Source organism: Cydia amplana, chromosome 2 (genome assembly GCF_948474715.1).
Source record: "Cydia amplana chromosome 2, ilCydAmpl1.1, whole genome shotgun sequence".
Lineage (NCBI taxonomy): Eukaryota > Metazoa > Arthropoda > Insecta > Lepidoptera > Tortricidae > Cydia > Cydia amplana.
The window spans coordinates 348,826-373,838 of NC_086070.1; the positions used below are offsets into that span (position 1 = coordinate 348,826).

Consider the following 25,013-nt stretch of genomic DNA (forward strand, 5'->3'; position numbering starts at 1 on the left):
ATTCCAAATAATTTTACAAATATTTTAGAGTTAATTGCCAACAAAAATAACCATAATCTATAAATGAATTATGTGAAAGGTACGTCCTGATAGTGACTCCAAATAGACGTCACTGAAACGTCATGTTTGTGACCAAAAATGTACATCCTGACAGTGACCCCAAATAGACGTCAGTGAAACGTCAACTTTAGACTAAAATGGTACGTCCTGATAGTGACCCCAAATAGACGTCAGTGAAACGTCGTATTTGTGACCAAAAAGGTACGTCCTGATAGTGACCCCAAATACACGTAAGTGAAACGTCAACTTTGTGACTAAAATAGTACGTCCTGATAGTGACCCCAAATAGACGTCAGTGATACGTCGTATTTGTGAACAAAAAGGTACGTCCTGATAGTGACCCCAAATAGACGTCACTGAAACGTCTTGTTTGTGACCAAAAAGGTACGTCCTGATAGTGACCCCTAATAGACGTCAGTGAAACGTCAACTTTGTGACTAAAATAGTACGTCCTGATAGTGACCCTAAATAGACGTCATTAAAACGTCAATTTTGTGACAAAAAGGTACGTCCTGATAGTGACCCCAAATGGACGTCAGTAAAACGTCTATTCTCGACGAATAAATGACCGACCTTATTATGACCTATAAATGACGTCGCCTGTGCGTCGCTGACGTCAATTTGCTACCTGGGCCAGGACAATTTGACAGTAGGTTAACGGTTTAACCGCTTAATCCCGGGTTAGTGGGATGGTGCAAGTGGGCCTTATACAGCAATACTTACCTACTCTTAACTGACCATTGCTTTATCTTATATAATAAATAAATAAATAAATATTATGGGACAATCTTACTCAAATCGACCTAGTCCCACGGTAAGCTCAATAAGGCTTGTGTTGTGGGTCCTAGACGACGATATATAATATATATATATATATATATATATATATATATATATATATATATTATATATCGTCGTATATAAGTACTTAAATACATAGATCGTATATGGATACCTAATGGTTTACGATTTACAGGTAATAATGGACGATGTATGACAAGACGGCAAGGAAAATAAAGGAATAGTTTATTTATTTATTTAAACTTTATTGCACAAAATATATACAACAATGTACAAATGGCGGACTTAATGCCAAATGTCATTCTCTACCAGTCAACCATAGGTCCAACCAGAGATACCTTCAATAGGTGCAGAGAGAGAAAATATATTGAGTGAATTAAAAAAAAAGCAAACTATACTTATAAATTACATAAATAAATAAAATATATATAAACTACCACATATTTATAAAATACATACATATAATATAAATAGAATAATAGTTATTAATATTATACATATATATACAGATTAAGCAAATCAAAAATAAAACGTGCCATTTCGTATCAAAAGGATTAAATAGGTTATGTCTGATCGAAGAAAATAGAATATGGATAAATTCTACCTATTAGTTAAAAATTCTAACAAAATACAATTGGACTATTTGTTCCGAGTCCGGCCCTGTGCCGTCATATTGGTATCTGTTATAAAAATTGGCCGCAGCCCAAAATTATGGTGCGGAAGACATAATTATAAATATAGCCCACAGTGAACTACGGCGAGCCTTGCCTCACTGTTCACTGACCGATCTTGAGCCTTACTGCCTGATAATAAGATCTATATTTGGTCAGAACTGTTAAACTTAGTACATAGGTACCATTGTTAACTAAATAATTGTAATATTTATTGTAAATAGTAGGTACATAGGATTACCGAGTTGGTGTGAACTAAGTTGCTATTAGTACGTCGCCGTCAGATATATCGGATCGGCCAAGGTGCTTACAAGTATTTGAACAAAGGCTCTTTTATCAAGACGTTAAAGTGCATGCTAAGATATTTTCGAGCACCTCGACCGCTCCGATATATCTGATGGCGACTGTACTAAACTGACGGCCATAAGAGTAAGACAGCTATATATATGCAGGTGACACGGAAGACAAGGAGAACAGCCGTGTCGCATTCATCATTTATAGACAGATAGCACGTCTAGCGCGACATTGGTCGGAAATTAACAGCTTAATTAGACAAAGTACTAATTGCAATCGATTTGACAACAAAAGTAGATGGCGCAGTCGGTATCATGCATATATTATACGGTAATAGTCGATCATTAGCGCTAAAGAATCTGATTTGATTTCGCATAAAAAATAGGTTCATGGCAAGTAGAGTATATTATTTTTTGGCACAAAAATGTAAGTTATAGTTCAACGTTCAAATATATCTAATTTATTCATGTAGGCCTAGCAACAAGCACTTATGAAGAGTAGGTTATTACATATTTGATATGTAATAACCTGATGATATTTGATGTAGAACCTACTTTTATTATTATATTTAGACGCCTGAAGACACTGATAATAAGGCGGTTATCACACTGGATGAGATTCGCACGTCGCTCCGATGTTTGAGCGAGACAACGTTAGGCGGGCGCGTATTATAGCGATTGATACACTTACTTACACACCCCTCTCGCATACCGAGCGACGTGCGAATCGCACCCAGTGTGATAACCGCCTAAGGTCGTGTAAATATATTTTTGGAACCATAGCTTGTGAAGATATTTGTGATCGTAGCTATCGAATGTATAATATACACTTCCGATTGCCGCCTGATAAGATAAGCTTCACAAATTCCTCGTTTTGTGTTCAGCACTCACTTATCTATTATCTATACCTACTACTTAACTATAATGTATTGATTATGACGATTAAACTCGCGGTACCTATCCACTTCAATATTACATTATTGCTATTGTATTTAATTTGTTGACGTTTATTTTTGCATTTGATTCCGATAATCATTCATAAAAACCATCTGTCAAAAACAATCTAGCTTTAAAACATCTGATACCTATCTATGGGTCCCTAGCTGTCCCTACGGACTACGTACCTACCCTATATACGATCCGCAATTTAGACAATTTAAATAGGGCCCCTAATCAAAGTTTATGAAACTTAGCTCGAAATATGTAGTCTATTTATATATTGAGAGAACAAAGCGATAGTTGGTTCTTAAATAATCGGCACTCAATAATTATAATATTATCAATATGATATCTTATCAGCCTAAGTGTCGACGACGCGCAAAATATTAGTTTCATTAAGATGCCTATCTATCAGTATGACAATATCGCCTTTACACAGTGTTTCCTGTTTCACAACGTTGTTTTGATATTCTAAAGAGTTTCATTGTTGTATTCTGTAACTCTCTGGTGTTAGTTTATGCTGAATTAAAGCTTTATAAAAAATAAAATTCTGATTAAAGAATAAAAATAGTGAATTTTGGTGCTGCTCATAGTGAAGTATTAACTAGCTGTGGATAAGAGGTACCTAATACGTACACAGTTTAAGTTGAAGATTAAGTTCTAATCACAGCTCGATAAAAGCTTGCCCTAAATACTTAACTCACGGCATTGGCCATTAAGACAAGTGGGACCTGCATTTACTTATCTCAGTGTAGGTACCTATATGTATAAGGCGGTTATTACACTGAACTCCGTTCCCGGACGCGGCCCCACCAAGAAGCCTAAAGTAAAGACTTAAATACTGGAATAGCATGTAAAAACAAAAAAAAACTGGGAGGAGATTATTCACCTAGTTACCTAGTTGATGGTTTATTTATGGTTTGTCACTTTCCCTCTTGAAGGTATTATCTTTGTATTTAAAATAGCTTATACCTAAAGGTACCTATATTATAGCTATGTGCCAATGAGAATTCTCAAAAACCGGCCAAGTGCGAGTCGGACTCGCGCACGGAGGGTTCCGCACCATCAACAAAAAACAAGCAAAAAAACGGTCACCCATCCAAGTACTGACCCCGCCCGACGTTGCTTAACTTCGGTCAAAAATCACGTTTGTTGTATGGGAGCCCCACTTAAATCTTTATTTTATTCTGTTTTTAGTATTTGTTGTTATAGCGGCAACAGAAATACATCATCTGTGAAAATTTCAACTGTCTAGCTATTACGGTTCGTGAGATACAGCCTGGTGACAGACGGACGGACGAACGGACGGACGGACGGACGGACGGACAGCGGAGTCTTAGTAATAGGGTCCCGTTTTTACCCTTTGAGTACGGAACCCTAAAAATTATTGCCAAGCCTTTCCAATTAGTTTCGATTTCTACGTTTCGAGACCTATAAAACTTTTACAAAAAAAAAGAAAACCGACTTTAAAAAGGATAAAATAAAATATTATCCGTTTTTCAGTATATGCGTTACCAACTGATATGTTTGTAGCCGGTGCCAAGCCAAATTTGAAGCATATCATGATTTTAGGGCGATTCGATAATTACCGGTATTGTTAGGTACCTACTATTTGTCCTTGCACCGACTTCAAACATATCAGTTGGTAACGCATAATACTGAAAAAACGGATAATATTTTATTTTATCCTTTTATAAGTCGGTTTTCTTTTTTTTTGTAAAAGTTTTTATTTTTCATTTTTAGTTATGCTTGGTCATATCATACGTTACAATCGGTGAGTGAAAAATCAATCATCCCCTATTTTCCTAAGGTTGGATTTTTTTTCCAAATTTATATGGGACCAACTTCGGGGTATACCCTTTCCAATAAAAAAATAATTATCAAAATCGAACTACTCTGTAAAAAGTTATGCGTGGTCAATGGTCATAATACATTAAAAAGAAATATACGCGTCGACTTGAGAACCTCCTTCGTTTTTTTCGTCGGTTAAAAAAAGACGCTAATGAGTTAGGTAGGTACGTAAATATTAAATGCAACAGGCGTCAACATTGAGAACTAATCTGAACGGGAATGTTCTAAGTGGGAACTTGCATTGAGAATTTTCTCATGAATTATTCCATGAATTGCAGAAATTGTGAGAAGCAACTTGCACATTGCTAATTAAAATACCTATTATATTAAATTATGCGCCGTTGAGGTGAAAATAGCGTTTATTGAATTAATGAGCGTACTAAAACTCTGGGGTCTACTTTTACTAATTTAAAATTTAAATACTTCGGGAATTTACTAGTGTGTTAGCTGCATTAGCATAAATAAGTGCATCGGTACTTAAGTACAATGAATAATGATTATTTAAGTATTACTTATTCTACTATAAGAAGGCAAAAGGTGCCTGTGTTTTGGAAACCATGGGCGTATTGACACGTCCGAAACGTTGACTTAATAAATATTATATATTATTTTAACAATATTGTAATACATTAATGACAGGATAAGATAAGCTACGTAGAGAAGATCTAAGTACCTGAGTAAGATTCTGATGTAAATATTTTAAACCTAACCAAACTCTTTGTTAAACTCGAAAACCGAGTGCCAAATTAAGTAGGTACATCGTCCTCTGCTTCTACTACTCGTAGTGTCTATTAGGTATGTGTTTTAAGTACCTATATTAAATATTTCATAAGTTTTACACACGGCGGCACGGGTTACTCACGTTTTTTAAGCCGAAGATTGCTTTGCTTTTGCTTTAAAATAACGAGTAGCTATATCGAGATGCAATTTGAATGTTTCATGGCAGTTTTGTAATTATAACGTGTCTATAAGTAGTTGTACCTACACTGAATAGCAGACCAGGTTGTGTTCAGATTATTTAAAAGTTTTTAAACACTTCGCACGACGCTCTACCTACATTTAAGTGTCAGAACCGCGAACACCAGAATTAAGAAGTAAGAATTAAGGCGTAATAATAGTGACAGAGAAAGATGCCCGCAATTTGCGAACTCCGGTGTTCGCGGTAGACCCTCTGTTGCTGCCTTACCTAATATAGGTATGTGTTTTTCTGTTTCAGCAAGAAGATGCAAGATGGCGGTTAACCTGTTGACTGCCGCGGTTCTGCTCGCAGCAGCTCCGCTTATCACAGGACAAGATGCCCCTACCGCAGGTCAGGCTTTACATTTATTAGGCTTTAGAAATATTATGGCCAAGGCGCGAAATAGTACATCAAGGGCCGGTACGGACGGACTGCAACCCGACTGCAACTTGTATGGGAATTGCACGACGACGTTACAGTTAGCGTGCAGTCGGCGTGCAGTTCCCATACAAATTGCAGTCCCTCTGTATCGGCCCTTAGTAAAAATTCAAATTGCAAAGGAAGAGATCGATTAACGAAATATATACCTTTTTTTTATTGGGAGGAAAATCCGTTATGGATACCTCCGCACCGCAGGGACAGCGCGGAGGTTATGTCGGACTTTCACCGACTAAAAACCTCCCAGTTGTCCTCCTCGGCGCATTTCGGACGGCTCTGGAATCTCCAATGAACCCGCCAGTGCCGTCCTAGCGCTGTGCCTCTTTTTGCAGTCGCAGTCCCTAGCTGCGACCGTCTCCGATCCCAAGGACCCCTTTTAGTCGCCTTTTACGACAGGCAGGGGATGCCGTAGCCGTATTCTTACGCCCGGGCTACAGGGCGCAAACGAAATATATACCAGCCCTAGTAGCACGGTCGCATTTTTATCATTTGTCACCATGCCTGTCACGTTCTAACAAGTATGTAAGTGCGAAAGTGACGGGCATAGTGATAGTCGATAAAAATGGAACCGTGCTGAGCCCGCTACAGATGTCGCCACTCGCCAGTAAGCATGTGTTTGATTTTCAAATCCTGTCTTTTTGTTTTAGGACACGATTGCTCTTACATGCAAGCCATACCGCGGCCGGAGCGGCCTAGCGACTGGCCTACCTTTAACTTCGACGGTAAGTGATTATTTATTACGTAGTAGGTACAGGGTGCTATAATAACTTTATTAAAACATTTATAAATATATATTTACCATGCCCTACTGTCAATCTCTGTTAATAGTCGTACATCATCACCATAATTTTCACAAAGTAAGTATGTAGGTATTACAAGAAGCGGCTACGCATAGTAGACATGAGACCTGCCAGTCTGCCAGACCATTTTAAAATAATTCTTATCAACATATTAACTCACATTTATAGACAGGTCTAACGCGAAATTTATTCAATTACCTTTATTTACCGATGTTTCGACACAGGTTTCACTGGTCATGGTCGCGGCTAACTCCAGCCAGTGAAACCTGTGTCGAAACATCGGTAAATAAAGGTAATTGAATAAATTTCGCGTTAGACCCGTCTATAAATGCCAGTTAATAGCTATGTGTTCAAAACGCGAAGGTTTTAAATATTATAATTCTTATCAAGTTTTACAAACTCGTATGCATGCGAGTTTTCGTACCATCAATAATCTCTATGTCAGCGGTTCCACACCGAGTAAGACAGAAATATGTCATTGGATTTCTATTTGCTTGTGCCTTGTAGTGATTTCTTAAGATCTGTCCTAATTTCCCAATACGTCTGTCCGAGGCTTCTGACCCCTTAGGACGCGTTACTCTCAGACTTACGCGTTAACTCAGAAAGCGTTAAAATAAGGATTAACCCGCAGGCATGACCTGGGCGACGCGGCCACTGCTGCCAGCGCCGGACCGGCTCGACCTGTGCATGGACCATTACTACCCCCAGTCCGCCACCTCGGGCATCCAGCTCATCTTCATGGACGAGGACGTGGCCGGGGACATCCCCATCGCCAAACTGAACTATCAAGGTGAGACCTGGACCGGTTAGACCCCACCCCCCCTTCCCCCTACCACCAGCCACCTAGGGCATCCAGCTCATCTGCATGGACGAGGACGTGGACGGAGAAACTAAGATAACTGAAATAACTTAATCAAATCTCATCATCATCAAGCACTCAATTTCTGATCATTTATGTGACTGCGCATCGATCTACGAGTAGAGTAGGTACATGGGGTCCCTTAGTATTATGGGGGCTCTACAGCATAGTGACCTGTTTTGTGTAATCGATGTTCTTGAGTTTCGAAAAATATATGATTTGCATTGCGGTATACAGTAAAGTGTTAATGGTTGTATAGGCACTGCAACACCGGTGATGCACTTCACGTCGGGCCGTAACGTTCAACTTGGGGCAGAGATAAGGCAGGACGAAGCCGGCGAGTGGTACATCTACGTCACGCAAAGGTAATTCCAATTGTATTTTCACACCAAGAAACTTACTATTAGTAGCTTGAACTTATGATGCCTAGTTTCCACTCTGAGTTAGCGGAAAGTCAAGATGTCAGTATTTATCTTGGGCTTACCCAAGCTAGTTACTGCACCAATTCTTGGATTAGGTTGCCGAGTGGCTCCCCTAAGTGAGCCGTAGTAAAATTTAACCTTAGTTTATGGGTAATAGAATAAGTGCAGGTGATAATGAACAAATTGTTTCAGCCAAGACTTCGAAGAAGGCATGATCTACTATTTGTTCGAGATCCACGTGGAGGGCGAGACTCTGGTGGCCAGCGTGGCGCTCACCATCGTCAACATCGACAACAAGCCGCCTCGGATTGAGTCATTCGACGCCTGCCAAGTCGATGTGAGGTTTTGTCTCAGCCTTTGGGCATTGTTACTTATTAAAAACAGGAATTTACACTATCGTATTAGGTTTCTTAATTAATCACAAAGGGGACAGTACGTAGGGTCGCTTAAGACAAAACTGCGACGTCATGACATGTCGACTTCACATCCACATACATATATACTTATCGGTTTTCAGCCTTTCACTGAATGTGAATGTGTACCTACGTGTTGAGTATAAACATGAGGACATCAGCATGTGTTATGAAACCAGTTTTGTGTTAGCGACCCTATTTATATCTTTCAAAATGGTGTAATTAATATTTACGTTTTCAGGAACTAGGCGATGCCCGTTTGACGGAGTGCGTCTACAACGTGCACGATCCTGACGGCCAGATCAGCACCAGCGTGATGGCCTTCGAGATCACCAGCGACCGCGGGGACGAGGACGTCTTCTACATCGAGGGCCGCGTCAACACCAGCGACTGGTTCACCATGACGATGACGATCGGCATCCAGCAGCCGCTGGACTTCGAGGCCAATGCGCTGCACATATTCACAGTCGATGCCCTGGTGAGTTTGAGTTGAGTCTTGACTTATTCCGAGTCTAACATAGAAAGGACCATATGTTTCATGTTCAGCAGTATCGCAGTATTAAGTGTAAACTATAAGTTCAAACAACAAGTTTGTTGTTCGGTTTATTTTTCATTATCATTGATGCAAAGCCTTAGCTACGTGCCGTTTCCGAGACAAGTTCACGGTTAAGATAAATGAGCACTTTAATAATATGAGTACCTACTTTAAATCACAATACTTGGGTACAAGATCGCACGCGAGTAGAAAAACATGCGATCTTATCACTAAAGAACTTAACTATATACATACCTAATTGAATTCCAGGATTCCGTGCCAAACATAGGCCCCGCGTCGTCGGCATCGATAATGGTCCAGGTGCAGAACGTGGAGCACCGGCCGCCGCGCTGGGTGGAGGTGTTCGCGGTGCAGCAGTTCGACGAGAAGACGGCCCAGCAGTTCACCGTGCGCGCCATCGACGGCGACACCGCCATCAACAAGCCCATCCACTACCACATCATCACCGAGGAGGGAGGCAAGTATGCACCAGCGACGGTTACGCCGCCGCCGCTTCTATATATTTAAAAATCCCACTTTGCAGCCAATGAAAGTACCAATTGACAAACTAAATCCTGGCGTCGCGTCTGTATGTTATGCAAAAGCCTCTTAACAGAAAGTTACCATACCTATAGCCACGACATAACTTTTTCAACTATGTTTACTAAGGCAATACTTATTGCAGACGATTTCTTCTCTATAACGACGCTGGAGGGCGGGCGCGACGGCGGCGTGCTGCGCGTGGCACCCATCGACCGCGACGCGCTGCAGCGGGAGGTGTTCCGGCTCACGCTGGTCGCCTACAAGCATGATAACAGGTAAACTCGGCTAGCTGTGCTACACGTCAATTATAAACAACATTCCGCCTGAAATACTTCTACTCCGCTTGATTGTTTCACAACGTTACAGCAGCGGGCAATGAGCGATGTAATTGTCAATTTCCTCGATAAAATAAGTGACTGAGTTAAACTCTGAGTAACAGCGACTCTAAGTTGCTTTAGCTGCCCATTCTTTCAACTCCGTCACTATTTTTTTAAAGGTGATTGACAGTGATTTTCCACTACTATTATGCTGTGTTCAGCGTTGTTTTCGCACCGGAATGGGGCCTATTCTAATTTTCTAATTTGTGAACCTTTTCAATTGGAGTACTCATAGTTGTAAAAAAACTTGAGAACCTATTCGAAAATGACTGAATACGAGAATAAAGTGAAATTGATCAGTAATGTATTATAATTGTGCAGGACCTTCGCAACGGAAGCGAACGTGGTGATCATCATCAACGACATTAACGACCAGTTCCCGGAGCCGATGCAGGAGGAATATCGCCTCAGCATCCCGGAGGAGACGCCGCTGACACTTAACTTTGGAGACCAGCAGTTTGGCTTCCACGATCGAGATCTGGTAAATTGGTTACTCCAAAAAATTTAATTGTTTGTAGAACTTAGTTACCATCTTCTTCATATAGATACTTTGAATACCTGTCTCAGGTTCGGTTGCTGAAGGAAAGTTTAATAGTTCTCTGTTAATAATGCTGTCGATTGTGGTTTTTGAAACGGGTCCTCGTCTTGAAAATTGTAAAAGCTTGGACACCCCTTTCTTTAATCCACATCCTTTATTCTGCAGGGTGAAAACGCCCAATACGACGTGCGCCTGGTGAGCGTGCACCCGGAGAGCGTGGCGGCGGCGTTCTACGTGGCCCCCGAGGTGGGCTACCAGGAGCAGACCTTCATCATGGGCACCGTCGACCACGCCATGCTGGACTATGAGGTCCCGGAGTTTCAGCATATTGAGATTCAAGTAAGTTGCTTCAAAGTCCAAACCCACTTTTATTTTCTTCTAAATTTCCCAACAGAGAATTAAAAGTTCATAATGTGACTTTTTGCTCTCGGTACTTTTCGTTTCGCTGAAAGATCCTATCTTGGCGGCTTAGGTGGAGGATCTATTGAACTAGGTAATAATTCGGTCTTCGTCCCAGGTCGTGGCAACTGACAGAATGAACTCGTCACTGCAAGGCATCGCCACGGTCTACATCGACCTGATCAACTGGAACGACGAGGAGCCGATCTTCGAGACAGAGTCCCACAGAGTGAACTTCGCGGAGACAGTCGGCGCGGGCTTCTACGTGGCCACCATCAGGGCTAACGACCGAGATATTGGGGACAGAGTTGAGTGAGTGCCGGCCTGTGACGCAACTAGTAATTAGACGTGGGTACCCTACTTAGGTATGGTGATAAAGTAAACAATGGTTTTTTTCCAGACACTCTCTGATGGGAAACGCTGCGGAGTTCCTGAGCATCGACGAGGCGACGGGCGCCATCTTCGTCTCTGTCGACGACGCCTTCGACTACCACCGGCAGAACGAGTACTACATTCAGGTACCATCGGAACTTGTTCTTATAAGTCATTTAAAAGATCCAGCGACAGTTCCTGTCGCCTATTTTGAGAACAACTTTATCCTGCAGTCTGCAGATTTAAAAATCAGGTCCTGCTTGCCCAACAGATAGGACCAGATGATCACATTGTTAATAATTTGTAAAGGGAAATTTAAAAATTGTGCTCCAGTCAACATCCCAACTCGGGCCTCCGGGAATTCCGGGATACTAGCCTGAAAATTAGCCGTCGGTAGAGAATATAATTATGTATATTTCCACACATATTCTTCGTAACTTTTTAATACAAGATTGATCATTAACTATCAAGGTACCCGGGTAAACAATTTCGTAACAATCAATAAGTTTGGGTAGGAAGTAGGAACTGTTATTTTGTGTGTGTGTGTTGTAAGAGATTTGAAAATAGTTGCATGCGAGACCAAGAAGGGCTCGAGAGAGACGGTACTATCCTTTGTCGCAAATCTAAATATGTAGCCAAAAATCACATGAGATTAAATAATTATCCAACTTTATCGGTATTAGATACGAGCTGTGGACACCCTCGGCGACGGCCCCTACCACACGGCCACCAACATGCTGACAATCCACATTCTGGACATCAACAACACGCCGCCGAGCCTTCGGTTGGTGAGTGCTCCCTGTTGTCCGACACGAGCTGTGGACACCCTCGGCTACGGCACAAGCTGTGGACACCCTCGGCTACGGCCCGTATCACACGGTCACCAAAATGTCAGCGTTTCTTGTATTTTGTGCAAGGCCCCCTGCAAGAGCGAAGACTGCGCGATTGCCCTACTCGCCATTACCTTCGAATTTTGACACAGGATTGTTCCGATTCAAAGTGAGTTCAACACGATACGTCAAACGAATACCCCTCCAATCCCCCTCTGACGATAATTATATTTGTAGCCCCGCGGCAGTCCCCATGTGGAGGAAAACGTCCCGGAAGGCTACGTGATCACCACGGACATCACGGCCACGGACCCCGACACCACGGCCTACCTGCGCTTCGAGATCGACTGGGACACCTCCTACGCCACCAAGCAGGGTCGGGAGACGCCTGCCATCGAGTTCCACAAGTAACCAGGGGCATATTGTAGATATACCGTTTTAAGATGACAATTGGAACCCTACCTTTCACTGTCCTAGCAGTTAATCAGAATTCGTAAAACCTCTCCTGTATGTCGTGGGAAAGTGTTCAAACAGACATTACCTATTGTAACGTAATATAGTTTATAACATTACGTAAAGTTTGAAGACACATTATTTACTTTCATATGATTAATTAGGTTCACTTATCATGACGATTAAGTATGTCATGATAAGTTCAACTAATTTGTTATTATGCAATTTTGTAAACTAGGTTAGGTATACCTACACGTACAAAGCGTATACAACTAACAATAATCTGTTTGCCAGCTGCGTGGAGATCATCACCGTCCACAACGAAGACAACACGGGCTCGGCGAACGGCCACCTCCTCGTGAAGGAGATCCGACACAACGTCACCATCGACTTCGAGGAGTTCGAGGTGCTGTACCTCACCGTGCGAGTCGTGGACGAGAACACCTACATCGGGGACGACTCCGATGAGAGTGAGGCATATTTTGAAGTCCATTCCTCTGAATGCACTCCTCACTGCACTGCTGCCTCTGTGGCACTGAAATCATGATTGAATGTGGTTAAAGACTTCCACGACCTCAGATACCTACCTCAACTCTTGGTCTGGTTGAATGTGCGTTAAATTTTGACATTGAACCAGATTATGTTTTCCTCTTCCAAAAGGGGGCGGCGTCCATTATTTACGTTCCGATTTCTTCAACACTACCCAACCTACACTTTTCCTTTGGACAATGGACGCCCCCTTAGCCTCTTACCAATTTGCAAAGGCAGAGCTACGCTCACGCACATTCATAGTGTGTTAACACTGTTAACTGCTCAGTTATTTAATTCTACTTAACTTCCCCAGTGACCTTCACCATCATAATCGTGGACATGAACGACAACTGGCCGATCTGGTCCGAGGGCACGCTGGAGCAGAGCTTCCTGGTGCGCGAGAACGCCACCAGCGGCGGCGTCATCGGCTCCGTGCTGGCCACCGACATCGACGGCCCGCTCTACAACCAAGTGCGCTACTCCATCCAGTGAGTGCTGAAAGTGAAAGTATTCATTTTTCAGTTATAGCATAGTACATGAATGTCAAAAACTACCATCGGTTCCAACCCTACACAGAAGATATCGACGCAAGCAGCTCGGCGGGGGTCATTCTTTCAAATAATTACATAACATACGTACCTACCGTGAAGTTCTACTAGAAAACATTTCATTGTTTAGATTTAACCTAATCGTAGTAACCTCCAATCCGCTAGGCCACCAACGCTTTACGATCTACGAACTGTTTCAGACCAATCCGTGACACCCCGGAAGACCTAGTGCACATAGATTTCCGCACGGGCCAGCTGACAGTAGGGCTGAACCACGCCATCGACGCGGACCTGCCCCCGCGCGAGTACCTCTACTACACGGTGGTTGCCAGCGACAGGTGCCACGAGGACAACCCCGAGGACTGCCCCGCAGACCCCACGTTCTGGGAGACGCCGGGAGAAGTAAGAGTTGTCTATAGAAGGGTTAGGCCGGTGTAAGGCTTTGTGATGTCCGTGCGTCCGTATGTTACAGCAATTGCTCAGTAAGCATATTATAAGATGTATTATAGTGGTATGTAGAATAAGTATAGGTATGTGTGTTTTGCTTGCCCCTAATTAGTTTTGTAGTAATATTTAATAATATATATTTTAAGTGAGGGTGCTCGTACATAAGTGCCGGGAAGAGGAGCCTCTTGGTTGCTCTGTTGTTTGTCATATCAAAGTACTGAACCCTCCTAGCCTGATATGACACCCACTTGTTGGGTTTTTTATTTATTCCTCATACAAATGTAGCAGCAGACAACATGTCAAATATTAGAGTGTACATTTGGTATAATAAATACAAAGTGGGCCAAACGACGCAACATATTTTTTTGGCTTGTACTTAGTCGGCTTAGTCCTCGTAGTATTCAATGATTAAAAAATGTTCAGTCGCCGATACTTGTTTACCTATTAAAACACATCATTTAAATAAAAGACTGATCCTGTTCATGATATTTTTGTATGTGTAAATATTATTTTGCTGTAAATGTGAATTGTAGGTATAATGCTGTATTGTGCAATTTGTTTAAGTACTTATTTTCGTGATGCGCACTGTAACGTTTTGCATTTGGCTTTTGTTGTATGTATGTGTATGTGAATGTTGTTAATGTTATGACACGAATCTATTTTATTGTGAAAATTCATGGATTAGGATAATGTCTAGCTAGGGTTTTGATGAGCCAATATTTAAGGAAAATTAATAAAGTCACATAAAACTATGGGTTTTTATTATATAGTTACCTACACCCATTATAATACTAACAAATTCTGCCCTTCCACCCTGAAAATTTAAATAGTCAAACACAGCGCCGTTCTAAGGCATTTCCTTCGCGAAGATTTTAAATCGATGAAGTATGCTATGATTTTTTTTTAGCAACTGTATAATGATTTAAAAAAACAATCTACGTTGTTTTGAAATTATAAGTAGCAACACCGTGGCAGTTCACCTATTCAGAAAAGTAATTTTTCTTCCCTTCTAGGAGGGATCAAAGTGGCACTTCTCTGTTCTAGGCCACTATTTTTTTTTTTTGCATATTTTTTTTCGTATAATATTTTGAAACATAATAATTTCCTCATAGATATATGTGAATATCAGTAGGTATATGTCACGTGGTAGTCAAAATATCCCCACCTTGGGCGTTTAACACTTGAATCCCTCACTAAGCTCAGGATTCTATTTTAGAATGCCTCGTTACTCTCAAGATACTATTACAGAATCCCTCGCTCCGTTCAGGATTCAATGTACGATTGTACGCCCTCGCCGTAATTGTGTTATTTTGCTCCCTTGTGACACAATGTCACAATCTACTATTAATATCATCAACAACATTGACGATTCTCGCGGCGTTGTATGTACAAACAGCAACACTCTTCGGTGGCCCTTATGCCTTTTGTAATAAGGTTTACCGATAGACAGTTAACAGTGTGGGCGATGGTATGAGGGCTGTATGTCTTCTGTATTTACTAGACTAGACTCTACATGTATCAACTCTACATGTTTCCTAGGGGGACTACATACATGCAGTATTCAAAAAGGTGTCAAACAGATTATTAGTGTGAGTGTAAGTTGCGTCGGGAAGAGGCTGTTTACATAAGTACCTATGTGGTAAACACGTCCCTATAATGGACACAAATTCAGTTTTCAAACACTTGCACCTTTTTACCATATACAGAGAGACATAGAGCTGCTTAAGTTTTACGTTTCATTAATTTCGGTCTGTTCGAAAAGAAATGGCACTATACTGTTCATGATTGGGGAAAACAGTACTTAGTTTTAATTTGTTAATTATGTTGAAACCGATCTAGATATCGATCTACATCACGGACACAAACAACAAGGAGCCGCAGCCGGACTACACGCAGTTCCAGGTCGAGGTGCAGGTCTACGAGGACTCCGGCGAGGGCACCGAGGTGGTGCAGCTGGTGGCCACCGACCAGGACAGAGAAGGTGAGCTCACCTGCACCGCTCACACAGCCGGACTACACGCAGTTCCAGGTCGAGGTGCAGGTCTACGAGGACGCCGGCGAGGGCACCGAGGTGGTGCAGCTGGTGGCCACCGACCAGGACAGAGAAGGTGAGCTCACCTGCACCGCTCACACAATACTATACGCGTGACAGGCACATTTTCACAGCTTGAAATCCAAGCGGTGAATGGATGAAATCTGATGACATAGCATTTTACGTGGTTAAAAACAGTTTATTTTGTCTGCAGCGATTTACCACACGGTCCGCTACCAGATCAACTACGTGATCGACCCGGCGCTGCGGCGCTTCTTCGCCGTGGACCAGGACTCCGGCCGCGTGTACGTCGACTTCACCACCGACGCCGTCTTGGACAGGTCAGACTAGCTACATACATATAATCGATCAAACATTGGTCGCAGCGGGCATAAGGCTAAACCAGACTATAGAACAAAAGACATACACTCAAAATACTCCTGCACTGCACTTCTTAGAAAACAAGATTATTACTTCTTAGAAATATCGTACTGTACCGTGTCACTCATATAATCAGCTCGATAAGCTGTTTATTAATTTAATTAGCCACGATTGTCTTATAAAAAATAAATGTACCTACTGAGTATATATACTGTAGGTACTATTTAAGTAGGTACATTACGATACAAGTGAGAAAAGTAGGAAATTCGCAACTAGTGGCGATAAATTAAAACACAACTAAGTAATACACACCCTACACATATGTTCGACTTCAGTTCTTTAGCAGACGTGTGTTTTTTAATGTCATATTACCTACTTGGTTTCAAACTTGGTTTCAGGGACGGAGACGAACCCACTCATAGGATTTTCATCAATCTCATCGATAATCTTTTCTCCGAAGGAGGTAAGCCATCACCGCCGATAACTTCTGAAAATTACCTATAACAAAAATACTGACGTTTGACCTGATGTCTCCAGAGGGCTCCCGCAACACCGTGGCCATCGAGGTGCTGGTCGTGCTGCTGGACGTGAACGACAACGCGCCGCAGCTCCCGACACCCGAGGAGAGGAGCTGGACGATTTCAGAAGGGCTTACTGAGGTCTGAACCGTTCATTCGCTAGGAATGTGATTAAATTATACCTTCGGAGGTCCGTATCTGAAAAGGAAATCCTGGGTAAATAGAGATCCGGTGCCGGAAAAAGATATTTAAAATTTTCACTCGTTACCTACTATCCGTCGCTTTGTGAAAGGAGATTATAGGTTTAAGACTTGCTCAAGTAAGTGTTGCCTTACTTGACATTTTTCCCTAGAATATGCAGGATGTGGAATGAGCTAGCTACCTTCGAGGTGTCTCCTTTGCGTTGACACGACAATTTAGAGTTAACGAGTATTCGGGGTTCTCAAATATGCTTAAAAACCAGTTTAAAATTTCGCTCATCATCCCAAGGACATAAGCAACATTGCTTATATCTATGGCGGACTATTGATATTTGCTGCTAAAATATTAATTACTTTTAGAATGTATTAGAACAAATTAAATTATTTTCAGAAAATATTTTAATTTGTTTTAACTTCAAGTAGACACACTACTATATAAATTATAAACCTAAATAAATGTCATAATTATACCATTCCAGCCTGGGGCACTGGAGGCCTTGGTCACTTTTTCTTAGTATATGACATTTATTTAAGTTTACTTTAAGAATGTTAAATAGTAGTAGTATTTATATACCTAGTGAAGCTGTTATTCTCTGATTTTCTTTTCCGCACCAATTGTAAAGTTTATGTTTGGCCCAACGGTTGACGGTTCTTGTATTATGCAATAAAGGTTAAATATCTCGATATCAAATTACAAAGTAACTTTTACATTAGTGCTATCTCTAGTTTTCGCTCACGAATGTCCTTAACCGAACCTTTAAACCTTCAGGGTGTTCGCTTGTCTCCCGACATTCACGCGCACGACCGCGACCAGCCGTTCACGGACAACTCGCGCGTGTCGTACGAGGTGGCGGGGCTCCGCGCCGTGGACCGCGACATCCATGTACCGGACCTCTTCACCATCGTCACCGTGCCCAACGAGGACCTGTGGGAGTTCCGCGGGGAGCTGGAGACGACCATGGACTTGAGAGGGTACTGGGGCACGTATGAGATACGTATTCGGGTGAGTGCCGACTGAGTCTGACTCTTTTCTTTACCCACCCAATATGCCTTGAAATATCTAAGTTAAGTATGTAAAATTTGGCCTTAGACGTTAAAAACTATCGACCCAATTATCACCTCCCTAAGGACTGAATTTCAAAAAATCCTTTAATAGTGGAGCTTACAATATTAGAAGTAAAAGTTTTAAATTGAAAGGGTTTAGGTTGTGCGCTTGTCTGTTAGTTTAAATGTACATTCACATTAATGCTCCTCATTCCTGAGAGAATCAGAAAGCAGTTACGTACACCTATCACCATCCACCACCACTCTATAAGATTTATTCTTTGATCTTAAAAATACTAAACGTTATTGTGCTAACTTCTCTAGGCGTACGACCACGGCGACCCGATCCTCGACTCCTTCGAGTGGTACCAGATCTCTATCGCGCCCTACAACTTCCATGCGCCTGAGTTCGTGTTCCCTCTCACCGGCACTACTGTGCGGCTTTCAAAGGTATCTAATAAATAAGTCTAAAATTTTGAATTATCCTGAGTGGATAAATATATATAGTTACGCCAGTTACGCCACAGGATAGGTACTAATGCGTTAATTCAACGGGAAGTTTATACCTACAGAAGACTAATGCTGAACATCCTTTGTTTAGGGTTTATTTTTCTATCGTTTACTAATGTTAACAGGAGCGGTCTGCCAACGGCCCTCTGGTGACGGTGGCAGATACTTTCCTGGAGAGCTTGCATGCGACTGACGAGGACGGGCTCCACGCCGGCGAGGTCGACTTCTCCGTGGTGGGCAACGGTAAGCCAATCGTAGCTCTAACCATTTTCTACTAGTATACACTAGTATAATACCTAACGTAACGTGCGTTTGCGTCCAGCGGTTGTAGCATGGTCGCATTTTTATCGCCTGTCACGTTCTAACAAGTATGTAAGTGCGAAGTGACAGGCATAGTGAGAAGTGCTAAAAATCCTACCATGCTAAAGCCGCTGTAGGCCTATAGGGTTATAGAGGCTCGGCGAACATCTTACTCCACCAGAACTTTTATTGCTACCATCGCCTACAGCTGCTCCACTTGGTTTGTGCTTGTTTCATAACTAAACATCAACTTGCATCTTTAACAGCCGAAGCCGTGCAATATTTGGAGATCGATAATCTCGGAGATAACAGAGGCGAGCTGAGGTTGGCGCGCACCTTCGATGAAGACGTCAGGGAGTTCCAAGTAAGTCGTGAATATGAAAATAAATACCGTATTGAATTTCATTTTGAACACCTTGAAGAAATCGTAAAACTTTCACCCTAGTGAGGCTACCACATATGTACTCGTATATCATAATAGATTCTGCTAGCCTTAGCCACTCCTCCTGATTATCGTTAGAGTATCACGAGGCAATATCTTCTATCTCTTGGGCAGTTTCTATCTTAATTTAGTCTTAAAGCTACAGCGAGGTTTCCCATCTTCTTGTCAAATATCAAATCCCACCACCCTCTATTTATTAATTAGTCCAATCCGCAAGGTAAGAATGATGTCACTCTGCATCTGACCAAATATGTACCTACATTAATTTACTTCCCACTAGGTACCACAATAGATTGCTGTATTGATTTTGCTTTACTGCACTACGAGAGAGTCCATGAACTAATTTTTCCTTATATTCAGGTGACGATCAGAGCGACGGACCGCGGCACGGACCCCGGCCCACGGTCTACGGACACCATCCTGAACGTGGTCTTCGTACCCTCGCTAGCTGACCCTACCTTCGCAACAGATACCGCCACTGTTGCGTTCATGGGTAAGCAGTGTTTAGTTAGACTTATTCACGTAGATGACCATCAGAGCGACGCACTGCGGCACGGACCCCGGCCCACGGTCTACGGACACCATCCTGAACGTGGTCTTCGTACCCTCGCTAGCTGACCCTACCTTCGCAACAGATACCGCCACTGTTGCGTTCATGGGTAAGCAGTGTTTAGTTAGACTTATTCACGTAGGTGACCATCAGAGCGACGCACCGCGGCACGGACCCCGGCCCACGGTCTACGGACACCATCCTGAACGTGGTCATCGTGCCTTCGCTAGCTGCTAGTTGCCAACTAGCAGTCGAAACATTTCTTAAGGATCTTCCATACCACTGCTCCAAATACTTACACTGAAGGCACTGAAGCAACGCCACACCGCCACGCCACGCCGCTCGTAAATTGTCACAGCCTGCGTCAAAATATCAAAAGTGCTTATATATTAATTAGGGTTCTTATGGACTCGATTTCGTAGTTAATAACGTGACGCATTTCCACAGAACAAGAAGTGAACGTAGAAACACAGCAGCTCCCACTGGCGGAGGACTTGAAGAACTACCGCTGCGAAGACGACTGCTACCCCATCTACTACAGGATCGTTGGTAAGAGTTTGTTCGTTTACTATCAATTTTACTTAGTGTACCCTGTGTACCTTGTCCTTTTTCTTCCCAGCCCATTAAATCTAAATGATTAAAACCTTTCAGATGGCAACAGCGACGGTCATTTCGAGCTGGACGTGTCGACGAACGTGTTGAGGGTCGTACGAGCTCTAGACCGAGAAGTGGCCTCGTCGCACCAGCTGGTGGTGGCCGCCAGCAACTCGCCCACCGCCACGCCCACCCAGGGCTCCCTGATCACCGTCACCGTCAATGTAAGTACCTCTCTCTCTCTCTCTTTAGCCCTTTTCTACCCTTCGGGTGTTGGCCTCCTTCATTCTTCGCCATTCGTCACGGTTCTGTGCAACCTGGAGCCATCTCATCCCCGCAGCCCTTTTGATGTCGTCTTCCCAACGCATATTGGGTCTACTTGGAGGACGTTCTTCCCCCCATGGTCGCCACTCGAGTATTCTTTTACTCCACGAGTCGGTCTTTCGTGCCATATGACCAGCCCATTCCCACTTCAAACTGGCTACGCGTTTTACAACATCCGTGACCTTGCTCTGCTGTCTCAGCCACTCATTCGTTTTACGGTCTCTCAATGTGATCCCCACCAGTTTTCTCTCTAGCGCCCGCTGGATAACGCTTAGTTTACGTAATATGCCTTTGGTGAAAACCCAGGTTTCAGCTCCATGTAAGTACCTAATAGTCATTATCATTTATCATCAACAACGTCACGTCATTGACCGCGACGCACCAAAGAAAAAACTAGTCTTCCAGTAATGTGTAATTAGTGTACAATGATCACGAGAGGTTTTCAGAGAGCAATGTGTTCCAGGTTCGAGAAGCGAACCCACGGCCGATCTTCGTGAGGACGCTCTACACCGCCGGCATCTCGACCCTGGACACCATCGGCAGGGAACTGCTGACAGTGCAGGTGTGTTTGCACGCACTGAATAAGTATCTAACATCAGTTTTGACATTAATAATGTCCGTAAAAAATGAAAAGCTTTGTCTTCGTATAACCAAGCAAAGCTCTTAAGTAATTTATGCCAGTAGGTACAAGTACATATTCATGGCGTCGGTCGCAAGAATTTATCTTAACGATAACGATATAGGTAGGTATATTTCACTGATACAATCGAAGCGATAGAATCAGAGCGAATTCGTTATCGTAAAAGGAAGAGACCGCTTCCAACAGCAACATTACACTTCAGCTACGAGGAGTTTAGAGGAACCGCGCTTAACGCACACACGACGTGGCGGCCGACCTGCTTCCTCATCGAAAATGCACGAATAAACCCGTTCTCGGGTTTTTAAAATACCTAAACTAAATAATTAATGGTTTCCCAGGCCACCCACTCTGAGGACGCTCCTCTGATGTACGAGATCGACTCGGCCAGCATGCAAGTGGACGCCAGCCTGGAGACGGTGCGCGACCACGCCTTCCAGCTGCACCAGCAGACCGGCGCGCTGTCGCTGCAGATCCAGCCCACCGCCAACATGCACGGCATGTTCGAGTTCGATGTCGTGGCCACAGACCCTGGTGAGACACTTCAGTATGCTCCAACAGGCATGAAACGCCTGCCGGCTGAACCAGCAGACCGCGAACATGCATGGCTTAGTGGCTACGGATCCTGATAAAATCCTTCTCTATTCTTCCTTGTTTCCTCATTATTGAACGCCGCAACCATACGAGGTTGCTTTCACCAACTAAGGCTCTCCAATACGTACAATTTTTCGCCTTCCGAGTACACGCCTGTTTGTGCCTGTTCCGGCAGACATTAGCATTTATCTTTTAACGAATTCAGTCACTCCTTTCATGCATTTTGCTATTACAACAACCTTTCTCCTTATTTCCCTAATGGGTAAGATGGGTTCGTGACAACTACAAGAACTTTAATCGTGACAATTGTTATTGGAACTGTATTGTTAACATCTTTATTTGTTCAGCCGGAGAGACTGACAGGGCGGAGGTGAAGGTGTACCTGATTTCGTCCCAGAATCGCGTCTCCTTCATATTCGTTAACACGGTCGAGGAGATCGAAGCGAATAGAGACTTCGTAAGTACACTTTTTAACTGTCTGTCTGACTAGTACCTATTGTACAGATTGTACTAATGGTAGGAAGGTTTTTTATCTTTATTTTTTCAGACATAAATAACTCTAGTCTATAGTCTATTTATCTACATATCGTCTACTACAAGCGTCGTAATGTTTTCAGATCGCCGAGACGTTCTCGACGGCGTTCAACATGACGTGCAACATCGACCAGGTGACGCCGAATACCGACGACAGCGGCGTCGCGCTCGCCGACCAAACCGACGTGCGGGCGCATCTCATTCGCGACGACATACCCGTGCCCGCCGAGGAGATCGAGTTGTAAGTCCTACATCTCCACCTCTGTTCCCGTTCATAAGGTCAACATCGACCAGCAGGTGACGCCGAATTCAGACGAGAGCGGCGTGGCACTGCATGGCCGACTAGACGGACGTGAGCGAGCGGAATCTCACTGATGAGATTGTCACTATTGTACACATTAGCCTCAATAATAAATTTAGTCAATTTTAGTCAATTGTAATATATTTAGTTTTATTGTAATATTTATTTATATATATTTTTTTAATTTTAGTGTTTGTAATTTAAGTTTTAATTTTAATTTTATTATTTTAAATTTAATGTAATTTGTACCTATGGATTCTATGGTCCGAAATAAATGTTTTTTTTTTACGGTGCTTTAACAATACCAGAACCCAAGGAAGTGATACTAAAAAAATATCGTTGTAAGACATCTAATCCATTGATTGAATGACATACGTATTTCAGCATCCGCGCCGACACGCAGCTGCTGTTCACGATCCAGATGGCGCTGCGCACGCAGGAGCTGCAGCTGCTGGACTTCGTGACGGACCTGAGCCCTGACGAGAGCTCCGACGCCAGCCTCGTTACCATCTACGTCCTCGCCGCGCTGTCGGCCGCGCTCGCCTTCCTCTGCCTGCTGCTACTGCTGACCTTCATCATCAGGACGAGGACGTGAGTCTCAAGTAGTGCGATATTGGCTGCCTGGCGCAGCGAGTTCTAACTGTTGCTATACAAACAGCACGTCATTTAACTGATTATTGATAAACCCAATATACACAATAAGGTTCATGCATAAACTGAAACAAATGTCATATGCCTAGGAAAGAATAACTGGACTTCACTCACATTATTATGTCCGTTTATAAATTTTAAAGTACTTAGAGTGTTTCTACTTGAAACACCTCCTAGATCCTAATAGTAAGGGTGAACGAACTGATTGAACGTTGGTTTAAACTTTAAACGTGTTTCAGCCTAAACCGTCGCCTGGAAGCGCTGTCGATGACGAAGTACGGCTCCGTGGACTCGGGGCTGAACCGCGCCGGGCTGGCGGCGCCCGGCACCAACAAATACGCCACGGAGGGCGCCAATCCCATCTGGAACGAAACCTTTAGGGCCCCGGACTTTGATGCCATCAGGTACTTCATCATAATAATATATTATACTCTGGTTAGACACGCACGCGATGAATGGAGAACTTCCCGCCTGCGATATTTCCGACCCGATGCGACCTTCAATTCAAACCTTCAAGAAAAGTGCGAACTCAAATCTTAATAGCCGGAAACGCACTTGCGAACCCCCTGGTGTTGCGATGTCTATGGGCGACGGTAATCGCTTACCATCAGGCGACTCGTCTGCTCGCTTGCCTCCTATATCATAACAAAAAGATTAGAGTTCGTTTAACCTTAAAATATGAATGAGATTTTGTGTGTAAAATTGTACTTGTTGTATTTCAGTGACGCGTCAGGTGACTCCGACCTGATCGGCATCGAGGACATGCCGCAGTTCCGCAGCGACTTGTTCCCGCCCGGGGACACCAGCTCGGAGCAAGGCTTCAGCGAACCGGTGGTGAGTGCTCAGAACCACAATAGATATTTGGCGAGATCCGTGGCTACTTACTCATCTCCTGCCACTTCCTAAGCGTCAATCGTTAAACTGAAAAGTAATTGTTAGAATACATAGTAATATTTTGGTGTTTCCAGGGAGTACATCGGGACCTGCCGAACCACAGCAACAACTTCGGCTTCCACGCCAGCCCCTTCAGCCAGGACTTCACCGACCGCCAGCTCCGGAGGAACTGAAGCGGAGGTGATTCGGTCACTCGTTGGAACACTTATACAAATGTACTGTAACATATGTGCCTACATACCTACTTTTGAAAATATTTGCTATTCTGCTAAATGGTAGTTACGTTACGTCCATCCACATCTGACTAATGCGCCGCTAGCGCATATTTTTTACAGTGGAGGTAGATAATATTATGTCGTTATGTATATATATGTAATGTACAAAGCTGTTGTGATAGTAATAAGCGTAATAAATTATATTTTAATAAGT

General features: G+C 43.0%; 1 protein-coding gene across 1 annotated transcript; it reads left to right on the forward strand.

Annotated features, from left to right (window-relative positions):
* The first annotated feature begins 5,835 nt into the window (after positions 1–5,835).
* LOC134662063 (cadherin-23-like) lies at positions 5,836–24,795 on the forward strand. Its single transcript, XM_063518338.1, has 36 exons — positions 5,836–5,924; positions 6,659–6,733; positions 7,443–7,601; positions 7,930–8,035; positions 8,285–8,429; positions 8,747–8,983; positions 9,311–9,518; positions 9,726–9,858; positions 10,282–10,441; positions 10,664–10,837; positions 11,016–11,209; positions 11,298–11,415; positions 11,953–12,057; positions 12,337–12,506; positions 12,847–13,022; positions 13,397–13,571; positions 13,832–14,033; positions 15,918–16,059; positions 16,325–16,451; positions 16,890–16,954; positions 17,029–17,150; positions 17,979–18,212; positions 18,578–18,703; positions 18,889–19,006; positions 19,330–19,427; positions 19,866–19,998; positions 20,503–20,604; positions 20,707–20,873; positions 21,437–21,535; positions 21,952–22,144; positions 22,552–22,661; positions 22,822–22,979; positions 23,424–23,630; positions 23,930–24,094; positions 24,413–24,524; positions 24,659–24,795. Exons 1-36 carry the CDS (start codon positions 5,846–5,848, stop codon positions 24,755–24,757), a joined length of 5,193 nt encoding a protein of 1,730 aa, XP_063374408.1. The 5' UTR covers positions 5,836–5,845; the 3' UTR covers positions 24,758–24,795.
* Positions 24,796–25,013: the final 218 nt, after the last annotated feature.